This window comes from Balaenoptera ricei, chromosome 1 (genome assembly GCF_028023285.1).
Source record: "Balaenoptera ricei isolate mBalRic1 chromosome 1, mBalRic1.hap2, whole genome shotgun sequence".
NCBI lineage: Eukaryota > Metazoa > Chordata > Mammalia > Artiodactyla > Balaenopteridae > Balaenoptera > Balaenoptera ricei.
In genome coordinates, this window is record NC_082639.1 from 99209999 (window position 1) to 99225158 (window position 15160).

General features: G+C 34.8%; 1 protein-coding gene across 6 annotated transcripts in view; it reads right to left on the reverse strand.

Moving 5' to 3' along the window:
- ST7L (suppression of tumorigenicity 7 like) overlaps positions 1–15160 on the reverse strand; it is a 144262-nt gene that overhangs the window by 114236 nt on the left and 14866 nt on the right. For all 6 annotated transcript variants that reach the window (XR_009504193.1, XM_059927837.1, XM_059927858.1 and 3 more), the window contains exons 6-9: positions 10754–10832; positions 2963–3117; positions 1381–1478; positions 832–946 (exon numbers count right to left, since the gene is read on the reverse strand). Coding sequence is in view for 5 of the 6 variants with exons in the window: in XM_059927837.1 (XP_059783820.1) it covers positions 832–946; positions 1381–1478; positions 2963–3117; positions 10754–10832 (447 nt within the window). In the remaining variant the exon portion in view is untranslated. The remainder of the gene's footprint in view (positions 1–831; positions 947–1380; positions 1479–2962; positions 3118–10753; positions 10833–15160) is intronic.

Here is a 15160-nt window from a genome sequence, read left to right on the forward strand (position 1 = left end):
CTCACTCAGAATGAGGAGAAAGGCTATGCTTCTCAAAAATTCTCCCAACTCCATTTGTGGTAAACTGGTACTGTTATCGTATAATAATAAAAATAGCCAACATATACTGACTTCTTACTTACTGTTGGGAAACTAGTAAACAAACAAATGGAATACCTAAATTTAAGTTCAAGCTTGCCCCTTACTGGCTAGAAGACCTTACCCAATCACTTAACCTTCTTCTACTCCAGCTTTCTTATTTACTAACCGGAAACAGTAAAAATATTGTACTTGTCCTACCACCTCACAAGATTGTTATAAGGATCAGATGAGATAATAAATTACACTTTGTAACTAAAAAGCATTGTAAAATGTTATTCTGAGTTACTCTTATATATACTCTAAGCAACTTCTGTTAGCCTTCCCTGTCACTCCAAAACAAATGAAGTGCATAGCACCCCATACTTTTCTATTACCTCACCTAACACGCTATGCCTCAATATAACTACTATTCATTTGTCTGTATGTTCCACTAAATGGTAAATTCTACGAGGGCTAAGTCCATGTCTTCTTATTCACCACTGTATTCCAAGCGCCTCACTCACACTAGGCGCTCAATAAACAAATGAATACATCTTGAGAGAAGGAAAGTTCCTCCTTGCAGACTTTTGCTACCAAAAGTACTGAAAAAGAAGATACTTAATAGCAACTTGTATCCACAGATACTAGATACTGACTGGTAAGAATGCAAAGAGAAAATCACAGAAATACCAGAGTAGGATCACATTTATGATTACTTAATAGAAAAAAAATACTTTAACCATGCTATCAACTAAGAGAATTATCACTCACCATCATATTTTGCTAGAACTGCTTGGACATCTGCATAGGCCTGTAATTCTAAAAGTGATTCTAGGAGATTTTCATGGATGTTCAACATGGTAAGAGGAGGAAATTCTTTCATCAACTGTATATTAAAAAGAAAAAAGATTAAAATTATACAAAAGGAACTCAATAGAGCTGAATCAGATTCACTGAGGTAGAAATTCTTTTGTTTCTTAAAACTGTGAAGACCCAACCTCTAAGAAATCTATGTATATTAAATAAATATCTTGTTATAAAACTATCAATTAAAAAAACCAGTGATTCTGGGCAATTTCCTGGCGGTCCAGTGGTTGGGATTCGGCACTTTCTCTGCTGGAGCCCGGGGTTCGATCCCTGGTCAGGGAACTAAGATCCCGCAAGCTGGGCAGCACGGCCAATCAATCAATCAATCAATGTTAAAAAAAAAAAAAAAAAAGGAAAACACATAGTGATTCTGCATTAACTTAACTGGCAACTTAAAACACATTTTGTTTTTGAAGGAATAAAGATAAAGGTTGAGTCATCAAATTTACTTACATCTCTCATTATTTTTACTGCTTCTCTTATTCTTCCTAATTTTCTTGCACACATTGCCAGTCTTCTTTTAATATACACTAGTACATTGGTATCTCTCCCTATTTAGAAAAACAACAAATGACACCAAGCTATCACTTTTATATTATGACCTGTTACTTCATTAACATATTATCCGTTAATTTTATTTGCTTACTTTGGGAGTTTCAATTAAAATTAAATTGTGTCAGAATGGAAGAATATTAATAATTGTTGAATTTGGGTGATGAACAATGAATGAAGGTTCATTATACTGCTCTATTTTTATAGATGTTTGAAGTTTTTTATATTAAAAGCTTAAAAATATATATATATAGAATTACTTTTGCCTCTAACATTAAGTAATCTGAGTACAGTATATATAAAGTAATTTGTGTATACTTGGCAAGTAGATTTTACTATTAAAAGACATACATTAATAGGAAGAAATAACATTATTAAGTTTCTGCATGAACAATCTACTATTTTAATATTCTCTATTATCTTAGCTGACAAACAAAAGATATTCAAAACAAAATTTCCATGCTAGCGTAAATTTTTGGTCAACAGCAAGTAACTAACAAACTACAAAACTACTTCTAGAAAGGGCTAACAAATATTTCTGGAACTATCTCATAACTATATCTGAGATTATATAAGGACAAATGGCATGACTTTTTTACAGATGTAGTTTCATTAGTTCCAGACTGCAAAATTACATATTCCCACAGTTGTGTGTTATAACAACACGCATTAATGAAACATACTATATACATCAATATTTAGTTTAGAGAGAAAACATTATCCTAATTTTAATTTACACAAACAAAAGATTTAGAACTTAACTCCCAGCAGACAATGCATTATATAAACATATTTCAATTTATTGCCCACTATCTGCCAAAATCATGAAACTAAAGCCCTCTGGCCACACAAAATAGCAGGAAGCAGCAGCATTACAGATTCTAACATCTTTGGTAAAAGTGTCTCGATCACAACTGGGAGAGTATGCCTGAGAGTGGAAAGAAAGGACCTCAGTTGCTATGACCCATATGGTCTCAAACACGTCATAGAGAAAAAACCACCAAAGAAATAGTCAATATCAAGTGTAAGGCTGGTTTTGTGCTGAAGGGCCACTCCCTGGCACTGTATGGAGATATATACTGTCTGAAGAGCAAACCAAATGATATACCTCTACTATTGCTTGGGTAAGGGTGAGGATAAAGGTAATAGCTGCTTATCATCACTAGAAGGTTCTCTTGAATCTTGAATATTTTTGAGTTGTGTTTCTCCAATGACCAGCCCAATTCTCGCATGAAATAAATTATTGTTAAGTTTCAGAGCAGCACATCTCTCAATAACCAGAGCAGATCTGTTCCCTTCCACAAGCATTCTCTAGCTAATATACATTTCTGTCTTGCTGATTTGAATAAATGTGTTATCTCTTATGAAAAGTAGCTAACTTTTAAGTATTAAGTTTTTAAAAATTTTTGTTTTGTGTTTTACACATAAAACACGCAGTTGCAGGAACTAAAAGACAGGGGAAAATTAGTTCAAATTCGCTTACTCAGTTGAGCTTCATGCTGAGGACTTTGGTGCTGGCACTGTTGTGACCGCCTGTAAATTGTTTCTCCTGCCTTGAGTGCCTGTTTAAATAACCTTTCAGCATCTACAATAGTTGTTGCTTCTTCCTCAGCCAGTAGAACATATGCAGTAGCACAGCTATAAAGAAAGCAAGCAAGGCAATTTTAAGTAAAATGGTAAAACAAGTATTTTCTTTGGGGTATGTCCCTTTACATCACATTTCCGTATCTTTCCCTATACTTTCTGTAATAGGGAAGAACATTTGTATTTTATTACAAATTAATCACTATAGGGATGTTGCCTATAAGCTTAAGTTATATATAATGACCCATCTCTCAGAACCCTGCCTCCCAGGTAATGAGCATTATGCTAAAATACTTCTGTTTAGCTCACAGGAAACATCTTGACCAGGCCCACCTGTGAATGACTGCAGGGAGGAAGAAATTAACACATCCCCTCTGGAGGCTGATGGGAACCAGAAAATGTTTGATTTTACTCCCTCTCCTTTTAGTATAAAAGAAGACTGAATTCCAACTCAGGCAAGATGGTTCTTTGGGGCATGAGCCCACCATCTTCTCGGTTTGCTGCCTTTCCGAATTAAGTCATTATTCCTTGCCCAACAACTCATCTCTTGATTATTGGCCTGTCGTGTGGCGAGCAGTACGAGCTTAAACTTGGTAATAAATTTTGGTTATTCATAAACACTTTCTATTTTTTGTTTTTGTTTTGTTCTGTTATTGCTGTTAAACGCCTCTTGTGAAGGGGTATCTCATTGTGTTTTTCATTTTCATTTCCCTTATGATGAATGACACTGAGCATCTTTTTATGTACTTTTCGGTCATTTGTATGTCTTCCTTGAAGAAATAGACATTCCAAGTCCTTTGCCCATTTTTAATTGGTTGTCTTTCTGTCATTGAGTTGTAAGAGTTCTTTATATATTCTGGATAACTAGCCCCTTATCAAATATGACTTGCAAATATTTTCTCTCATCCTGTGGGTTGCGTTTTCACTTTCTTGACAGTATCCTTTGATGCACAAAAGCTTTTAATTTTGATGAAGTCTAATTTATCTAATTTTCCTTTTTTGCTTGTGCTTTTGGTGTCATATCTAAGAAACCACTGCCAAATTGACAGTCATGAAAATTTGCTCCTATGTTTTCTTCTAAGAGTTTTATAGTTTTAGCTCTTAAATTTAGGTCTTTAATTTTTAATTAATTGTGTATGATGTGTGTTAAGGGTCTAACTTCATACTTTTGTATGTGGTTATCTAGCTGTTACCATTTGTTGAAAAGACTATTCTTTCCCCCACTGAATGGTCTTGGCACCCTTGTCAAAAATCAATTGACCATAGATGTATGGGTTTATTTCTGGACTCTAAATTTGATTCCATTAATCGAGATGTCTATTCTTATTATTTAATTACTGTAGGTTCATAGTAAGTTTTGAAATCAGGAAGTGAGTCCTCCTACTTTATTCTTTTTCAAGATTGTTTTGGCTACTTGAGGTCTCCTGTAATTCCATATTTTAGGATCAGTTTGTCCATTTCTGCAAAACAGTCAATTGAAATTTTGATGGAGACTGCACTGAATTTGTAGATCAACTTGAGAAGTACTGATATCTTAACAATAATAAGTCTTCCAATCCATGAACACAAGATGTCTTTCCATTTATTTAGGTCTTCTTTAACTTCTTTTGATAATACTTTGTAGTTTTCAGTGTACAAGTCTTGCACCTCCTTGGTTAAATTTATTCTTAAGTGTTTTAACGTTTTTGATGCTATTGTAAATGGAACTGTTTTCTTAATTTCCTTTTCAGATTGTTCATTGCTACTGTATAAAAAAACAGCTGATTTTAGGTTGATCTTGTCTCCTGCAGCTTTACTGAACTCTTTTACTAGCTCCAATAGTTTTTTTGTGGATTCTTTAAGGTTTTCTATATATAAGATCATGTCATCTGTGAAGAGAGATAGTTTTATTTCTTCCTCTCCCATACGAAAGCCATTTTCCCCCTCTTCTTGCCTAAGTGCATTGGCTAGCACCTCCAGTACAATGTTAAATAGAGGTGGTGGGATTCCCTGGTAGTGCAGTGGTTAAGAATCCACCTGCCAAGGCAGGGGACACGGGTTCGAGCCCTGGTCCGGGAAGATCCCACATGCCGCAGAGCAACTAAGCCCATGCCCCCACAACTACTGAGCCTGTGCTCTAGAACCCGCAAGCCACAACTACTGAAGCCCGCATGCCTAGAGCCTGTGCTCTGCAACAAGAGAAGCCACCGCAATGAGAAGCCCATGCACTGCAACGAAGAGTTGCCCCTGCTCACCATAACTAGAGAAAGCCCGCACACAGTAACAAAGACCCAACGCGGCCAAAAATAAATAATTACTTTAAAAAAATAAATAGAAGTGGCAAGAGCAGACTTTCTTGCCTTATTCTTGATCTTAGCAAGCTTTCAGACTTTCAGTCTTAAGTACATAGTTAGCTGTAGGTTTTTCATAGATGTCCTTTATCAGTTTGAGGAAGTTTCCTTACATTCCTTATTTGTTTTTATAATAAAATGGTGTTGGATTTTGTCAAATACTTTTTCAGCATCAACAGAGATGATTGTGTGGGTCTTGTCCTTTGTTCTATTAATGTGATGTCTTACACTGACTGATTTTCACATGTTAAACCACCCTTGCCTTCCTGGGATAATCCCACTTGGTCATGGTGTATAATCCTTTTAATCTGCTGCTGGATTTGGTGTGCTAGTATTTTGTTGAGAATTTCTGCATCTATATTCATAGTGAATATTAGTCTGTAGTTTTTGTTTCTTATCATGTCTTTCTTTGGTTTTGGTATGAGAGTAATACTGGCCTCACAGAATAAGTTAGGAAGAATTGCTTCCTCTTCTATTCCTTTGAAGAGTTTGAGAAGGACTGGTGTTAATTCTTCTTTAAGAGTTTGGTAGAATTCAGTGGTGAAGCAACCTAGTCCTGAGCTTTCTTTGTTTGGAATTTTTAAAATTACTGACTTAATCTCTTCATTTGTTACAGGTCTATTCAGATTTTCTATTTCTTCTTGAGTCAGTTTTGGTAGTTTGTGCATTTCTGGGAATTTGTCCATTTCATCCAAGTTAGCCAATTTGGCATACAATTGTTCATAGTATTCTCTTATAGTATTTTTAATTTCTTTAAGGTCAGTAGTAATGTCCCCAGTTTCATTCTTGATTTTAAGTAAGCTGAGTTTCTCTCTTTTTTAACTGGTCAGTCTAGCTTAAAGTCTGTCAAGTTTGTTGATCTTTTTTAAAAAAAACCAACCTTTAGTTTCACTGATTCTATTGTTTTTCTATTCTCTGTTTTGTTTATATCACTCTAATCTTTATTACTCCCTCCCTTCTGCTTGGAGTTTAGTTGGCTCTTCATTTTCTAGTTCCTTAAGGTATAAAGTTAAGTTTTTGATTTGAGATCTTTCTTTTTTATTAATGAAGGTTATTTACAGCTATAAATTTTCCTCTGATCACTCACAGCTTTTGCTGTATTTCATAATTTTTTGGTATGTTATGTCTTCATTTTCACTCATTCCAAAGTATTTTTCTAATTTATCTTGTGATTTCTTCTTTCGCTCATTGGTTGTTTAAGAGTTGTTTAATTTCCACATATTCCAATATTGTGAAATTTCCAGATTTCCTTCTGTTACTGACTTCTAATTTCATTCCACTGTAGTGAGGGTGGATAGTTTAAATGATTTCAATCATTTTAAGTTTACTGACAATTGTTTATGTCCTAATTATGATTTATCCTGGAGAATGTTCCATGTACACTTGAGATGTTGTTGGGTAGAGTGTTATATAGATGTGTTAGGTCCAGTTGGTTTATAGTGTTGTTCAAGTCTTTTATTTCCTTGTGTATCTTTTGTCTAGTTATTCTATCCAATATTGAAAATAAGGTGTTGATGTCTCCAACTATTATTGTTGAATTCTTTATTTCTCCCTTCAAGTCTGTCAGTTTTTGCTTCATACATTTTGTTATTAGACATATATAAGTTTATAATTATTATATCTTCTTGATGAATTGAACCTCTTTTATCATTATATAATGTCATTCTTTGTCTTGTAAAAAGTTTTTGTCTTAAAGTCTATTTTGTCTGATACCAGTTTAGCCACTCCAGCTCTCTTTGATTACTATTTGCATGGAATACTTTTTTACACACTTTTACTTTGTACTTCTTTGTGTCTTTGTATCTAAAGAATCTCTTGTAGACAGCATATAGTTGGACTACTTTTTTTTCCCTATTCATTCTGCTAATCAATGCCTTTTAATTGAAGAGTTTAATCTATTTACCTGTTTGAGTACTTAGTGATAAGGAAGGAAATGTTTCTGCCATTTTCCTATTTGTTTTCTATATGTCCTTTTTTTTTGTTCTCAATTCCTACATTATTGCCTTCTTTTGTGTTAGATACATATCTTCTAGTATACCATTTTGATTCCCTTATTACTTATCACATTTTTTTTGTTATTTCTTAGTGGTTAACAGTTAACAATTACATTTAACATCTTAACTGATAACAATCTAGTATGAATTAATACTAATTTAGTTTCAATAGTATACAAAACTTTGCCCCTATATAGCTCTTCCCCCTATCACTTATGTTGTTATGGTCACAAATTGCAACTTTATAAACTGTATGTCCATCAACATAGATTTATAATGACTGTTTTACATAGCTGTCTTTTAAATCATATAATAAAAAGAACTGCAAACCCCAAAATTAATATTGACTTTTTTTTTTTAAACACTTTTATTATTTATTTATTTATTTTTTGGCTGTGTTGGGTCTTCGTTTCTGTGCGAGGGCTTTCTCTAGTTGTGGCAAGCGGGGGCCACTCTCTTCATCGTGGTGCGCGGGTCTCTCACTATCGCTGCCTCTCTTGTTGCGGAGCACAGGCTCCAGTCGCGCAGGCTCAGTAGTTGTGGCTCACGGGCCTAGTTGCTCTGCGGCATGTGGGATCCTCCCAGACCAGGGCTCGAACCCGTGTGCCCTGCATTGGCAGGCAGATTCTCAACCACTGTGCCACCAGGGAAGCCCCAATATTGACTTTTTAATTTGCCTATGTAGTTACTTTTACTGGCATTCTTTATTGTTTAGTGTGGAGTCAAGACTGTCTAGTATCCTTTTATTTCAGCCTGAAGGACTCCTTGTAGCATTTCTTGTAGGACAAGTCTACTAGCACTGAACTCTCTTTTTGTTTATCTGGGAATGTCTTAATTTCTCCATTTATTTTGAAGGATAGGGTTGCTGGGCATAGAATCCTAAGCTGACAGCTTTGTTTTGTTTTGTTTTGTTTGAACTTTGACTATGTTATCCTACTGCCTTACATGGTTTCTGATGAGAAAGCAGCTCTTAATCTTTTTCAGGATCACTTATATGTGATGAGTTGCTTCTCCTTGCTGCTTTCAGGCATCTCTCCTTACCTTTGGCTTTCGAAAGCTTGATTATAATGTGTCTCATTGTGGATGTCTTTTTGAGTATGTCATACTTGGGGTACATTGAGCTTCCTGGATGTGTAGATCCATATCTTTCATCAAATTTGGGATCTTTTCAGCCATTATTTATTTAAATAGTCTTTTTGCCCCTTTTGCTCTCTCTCTCCTCTCTTTCTGGGACTCCATTATGCACAGGTATGTTTAACAGTGTTCCACAGGTTTCTTAGGCTCTGTTCACTTTCCTTCATTCTTTTATTTTTTACCTAAATCAAGTTTGCTGATTCCTTCTTCTGCCTGTTCATATCTGCTGCTGAACGTCTACAGGAAATTTTAAATTTCAGTTATACTTTTCAACTCTAGAATTTCTATTTAGTTCTTTTTTATTATTTCTATCTCTTTATTGACATTCTCTAATGGTGAGACATAATTCTCATGGTTTTCTTTAGTTCTTTATACATGGTTTCCTTTACCTCTTTGAGCATATTTTAAATAGTTGATTTAAAGTTTTTATCTAGAAAGTCCAAAGTCTGGGCTTCCTCAAGGACAGTTTTTATTCATTTTCTTCTATTCTCTGTGTAGGGCGTATTTTGCTTCTTTGCATGTCTTATAATTTTTTTGTTGAAAACTGGAAATTTTAAATATTATAATCTAGCAACTCCAGAAGTCAGATTTCCCCTCCTCCCCAGAGATTATTGTTGTTGCTTACAGTTGTGACTTTTCTGAACTGATTTTGTAAAGTTTGTATTCTGTCATGAGTGACCAGTGAAGTGTCTGCTCCTTTAGCTTAATGGTTAGTCAGTGATTTGATAGAGATTGCCCTAAACACCTGAAACCAAAAACAAAACAAAAAGCAAGTCTTTGCAGATGGGTTCTGTGTGTGTACTGGGGCATACCTTCAACATTCAGTCAGGCAGTTTACAACTCTGCCTTAGCTTTCACTTTCTGCTTGTGCAGAACCTGAAAGTCAGACACACATGAGAGCTTAGGGTCTTCTCAAATCTTTTCTGAGCAGGTGCCCAACTTTGGGCATGTGTGGAGCCTTTGAGATTCCCAGGAATATGTGGAAGCTTTGAAAAGTGTTTATTTCCCAAAATTTCTCATTCCCCAGCCTTTCCTCCCAAGCTTTCTAGTTTGTCTATTGTTTGCCCTAGTTGTTATCCCTTGATCCTGGCAGCACTGGCTAATACAGTTGCCTTTAAATATTTTCAACAATGCCCCCACAGTGTAGCTGTGTCAGTGCTGGGAGAGTTTCGAATTAACCAAAATATAGGCTAGCCCTTTGAGCTGGTCCTTTAGAGAGTAACCAGACAGGTCAAAATAAACAACGATAATTCTTTGAGAAAAAGGTCCATTCTGCTTCCTTTGATAGTAGGAATTATACCCAGAAGACAGACTGTTGTCTTCAAGGCTGCCACTGAGCTAGGGAGTGGAGGATGGGGTCAGTGTTAAGTTAAAACACCACAAAGCTCTCTTACAGAAATTCAGCTATTTTTTAAAACTGACTAAGCATTCTCCAGGTTGCAATAAACTTTGATTAGTTTTCAGAGTTTCAATAAAATTCATTCACTGCTTGCTGAGTTCCCTACACTGCCAGTTTTGTTCCACCTTGGGTAAGTCTTCTTAATAAGGATTAGTATATCTGTGGTAGGGGAGTAAGGAGGGGTACAGGGACAATGCTAAGTTCACATTATTCAGGAGGCATTCCTTGATTAATCCCAACTGGAACCATATTTTTACTCTAGGCACTTATTTAATATTAGATTAATACTTATTGATCTGTCCCATTTAAATATTAAGCTCACTTATGATTCTACATTTTGTTTTTTCAAAATATAAAGTTGATAAGAGGAGCTACAAAAAAATAAAGCTGCTAACATTAAAAAAAATTAAATTAGAGCCATGTTTTACTTATGTTGAATTCCCTTCCCATGCCTCCAATCCTACTAGCAACTACAGTTCTCAGGACTGAATGAATGCTTTAAATAAATGACTTAAATGAAAAACAAAATTAAAACAGGTGGCTTAAGTATTTTAGTACTCTTTAATTATCAAGTATTATCACCAATCAGATCAGCATTCTCCCTTTTATAAAGTATTTCTAGCATAATTTCTATTCAAAAGCATAGATAAGTTTACAATTTCAGAAGCAAAACACAAATGTCAATGAACACTGCAAATTTTGTCTCTAGTATGCAAAAAGAGAAAGGGGACTATTAATGACTCCAGGTGTCTTAGGAACAGAAAAAAGGAAACAAAATCACTTGCCTGGGTTTCCTTCAAAACAAACTTATTTTCCATATATTTCAAACTTACTCATTGTTTAATTCTAAAGCTTGATAGGCTGCTTTGATTCGAGCTGGAGGATTTCTTTCCCTCCATGCCTTCTGCATAACTGTAGGAAAAACATTTCAAAAAGTAGATGATATGGTAAACATAAATTATCTTATGCAAAACGTATGAAGAATGAGTTAGAAGAGTAAACAAAGATTTAAATAACATGTTCTTAAACATAAGAAACAAGAAATTGCGGTGATGGCTCACATTAACCTCATGAGAAATTTACATTAAATTTGGAAGCTTCACATAAAGTAGAAATTTAAATATTATTTCTCTGATTTATATGAATAATAACATAGATGGTACTTAATCAAGTTAATTACATCATTATACATGAACATTTATATATCTAAATGCATATTAAAATTGATATCAGATTATAATCTATGAAATATTCTAGTTCCTTTATCCTCTTGAAAAGGGTCTATGGAACTGTTAAAAATATACAAAAAAAACTTAAAAAACACAGTACGTATTTAATCAATGATTCAATCCATGCAGAATGTTTGAATTTGCATTTTGTATAAAAAGGGGGGTAAAAAGGAATTAACTTAGACTATAGTATATTTATGGGAAATGTCAGTCTCTACTAAGAGTCAAGAAAAGACTGAATTAGGATCTCTCTGGTATAACAATATTTGTTTTGTTATCATTTACTGCACCAAAATGAAAATTTCACACTAAGCAAAGTTTCTTAAAAATTAAACAAACAGGGACTTCCCTGGTGGTCCAGTGGTTAAGAATCCACCTTCCAATGCAGGGGACGCAGGTTTGATCCTTGGTCAGGGAACTAAGATCCCACATGCCGCGGGGCAACTAAGCCCGGGCGCCGCAACTACTGAGCCCACGCGTTCTGGAGCCCACATGCTACAACTAGAGAACCCGCACACTCTGGAACCTGCGCACCACAACTAGAGAGAAGCCCGTGTGCCGCAACAAAGACCTGACCCGACGCAGCCAAATAAATAAATAAATAATTTTTAAAAAACTAAGCAAACAAATAAACAAAGTAGATCCATGAAACTATCTGGCCTATTTCAAGTTTGATAAGAAAAATAAAGAATCTATGAATGTTGCTTTTGGAACAAAACCTACAACTGTCCAGAAAGAATAATGTGGAAAATGTTTGAGTTTTCCTTTGGAAACAAAATATTAGTCTTGGCTTAGAAAAGGAGACAATATATTCTACTTGCGTAACAAAAATACATTTCTCATATCAAACATGTCACCACTAGCTGACAGCTAATGCTTCCTGAACTTGACAAATTGATGCAAGTCAGCACCCATTTGATAATAACCAGGTAAAGAATAACATTTTGCTTAAACATTAAAATATTACATAAAAATCAAGTATAATATTTGACTTGCCATTTTTGATGATGAGGCTCTCTTCTATAAGTTACATGATATTTTCACGTTAAATTTTGACACTGAATCTTTATTAACAGTTTAAATGGTTATTTGGTACTCTAGCATATTAAGTATATACAGTAATTTATTTAACCAGTTCTCTTTTGATGGATAATTAATTTTTTGCTAATACAGAAATATTGTGATAACCATCTTTCAACATCTATCTTTGCAAACCTGACCAAATATTTCATTTTTAGAAGTGGAATGGTTGGTTAAAATGTATGCATCTTTTAAAAGATTTTGGATATATATTTCCAAACTCCTCTCAATGAGACTGTATTAATTTACATTTTTTCAGGCAGTGCAGGAGAGTGACTATTTCCCCACTCCCTTAACAACACTGAGTAGTATCAATCTTTGCTAATTTAAAACATGAAAACTTATCTCATTTGCATTTGCATTTCTTCTATTTCTAGTAAGGTCATCTAATCCACCATTAAGCATTTTTTCTTATTCTCATGTTTTCAAATGCTCTATCCAGCCTTATTATTCCTCACAACCAATGCAGTTCTAAGCCAATGAGGAAAGGGGAAATAAAGTAGAGGAAGGAATATACTTCCTTCTAAAACAAGGTTTAGGAATAATTTAAAGCAATATGCTCATTTAGTATTCAACTGTCCTCTTTAAGAATACTGTATATGCTTAAAAAATAACACAAGCAGTTAACAATTCAAATTTATCTATTTTTCTAGTTAAATACTATTCTAATATGCTAACCAGCAGAAGAGACTACCATTCAACGCAAGACCATGGGTCACAAATATAAATGCCTTGAGACCAGGCAGAAAACATAAATGAGTGAACTAAAAGCACATGCACTGTCTAAGAGAGTCACAGCTCAGGTCTAACAAATTACTGCCAAGTGGAAATGCAGGTCCATATTTCCCAACTTAAAATTGTAAATCTGGAGTTTAATGTTAAATCTCCTGATTTTTTTAAATGTTGAAAAAAAAAAAAAAAACATGAAAACAAATTATCCAAAAAACACTGCTGGTTGGCCCTGAGGATATGTTTGTTCACTGTCCTAAAAAAACAAATCAACAGAATAAGAACAAAAATGTACTAATTTAGGGCTTCCCTGGTGGCGCAGTGGTTAAGAATCCGCCTGCCAATGCAGGGGACATGGGTTCAAGACCTGGTCCGGGAAGATCCCACATGCCATGAGGCAACTAAGCCCGTGCACCACAACTACTGAGCCTGCGCTCCAGAGCCTGCGAGCCACAACTACTGAAGCCCAAGCGCCTAGAGCCCGTGCTCTGCAACAAGAGAAGCCACCGCAATGAGAAGCCCGCACACCACAATGAAGAGTAGCCCCAGCTTTCCTCAACTAGAGAAAAACCTGCACGCAGCAACGAAGACCCAACGCAGCCAAAAATAAATAAAATAAAATAAATACATTTATTTAAAAAAATCTACTAATTTAGTAATTACTGATGACAATAGTCAAGAGGAATTTGTCACATCACACATATAGGCACGTTTGTCTTTTTTTAATATAAAACTATAGACATAAATCATTATCTTTATGTGAGTATCTGAGAAGATCAATATGGAACCAACAGTCCATTTCTGGATTATCATTCGTGGATAAGGTTTAGTTCAGTCTTTAACTGGGATTATGCATACCTCTAGAAGTACTACATGGAACTTTGCAAGGACCAAAATGGGACACACAGTTTTAAGTGAATCAATTTCTAAAGCTTCAACTATCTATGACTCTTTCCTATAACTGATCTACCTGAAGAATGTTCCTCTGATTGGTCTATGTCATGCTGGTTTTCCTTTCCTAGCCAACATAGGCTCCCCGCCTCACTGCGTCCCCTAAAGATATATTACCTTTTCCTACTTTACAAAAGAAAAGCTTACTTTTCACCCATCCTGAATCTTTCCAAGGTGCACTGCCCTACAGTGTAAAGATCTCCATGTGCCTCAGGGGACAATTCAAAGTTTGGGTTTGGGAGGAACCATTTTTAATCAAGGAACCTATAATAGGGATTTGTGCCATTTACTTATTTAACAGTGAAGCTCAGCATTAGAAATAGAGTATTCTGGCCCCTGGAATTTCTGAATTCAAGTATATTGTAGAGTGGGGAGGGAGTGATAATTTTTATCAGTTCCATTTATCAGCACCCTTTCTCCCCTTACTATCAAAGCATGCATTGCTCCTAAGGGAAGGTACCCTCATAGTAAGGCAAAGAAAGCATTAGTAAGGGATAATAAAGGCAGTGGAATCTTGTTTTGGCCAAGTGATAAGCTCATGGCAAGGTTTTAAGACTTATCTATCTTCCTATCTTAGAATCTGAATTCAGAAGAGAGATGGTTGTCATAGGGATGCATGTTAACATGTTTATTTGAATTAAAAAATGAAGTCAGAATTCTCTGTCAGAAAGTAAGTCTGATTTAGTTGACAGGCATGACAATGAGAACTCACCCAGCCAATTAGGTTATATGGAGGACTCTTTCCAAAGTTGGAAGAGCCAAATATGTAGCTCCAAGGATTTGACAAAAATATAAAGTACATGATTCCATTTAGAACTTTATGATCAAAAGAAACTTAAATTTAAAAAAATTTATACAAAAACTGTTTATTGTGGAAAAGCATTTAAGTGTGATTAAAAAACTCTCAAACATAATTATATTATAATAAAATCATACAGAGATGTGGAATGGATATGAGTTCAACAAGAAAAAGTACTTACATAAAATTTACTACTGATAGAGTATTTGTTCATGTATTTTTCAATGGATCATGGTGGATATCAAGTCATTAGATTCCTTGAAATACATTCAAATATAGAGTATTTTAGTTTTATTTTTAAATGTCTATATTTATAATATGTTAAAAATTACATTCTTTGCAATTACTTAACCTTACAATGTCAAGTTAAAAATGTGTGAAGGGATACATAGTTTTTCAAAATTCTTTTAGGAGGTATGTGAACAAAAATGTTTTAAGACCACAGCTTTAGT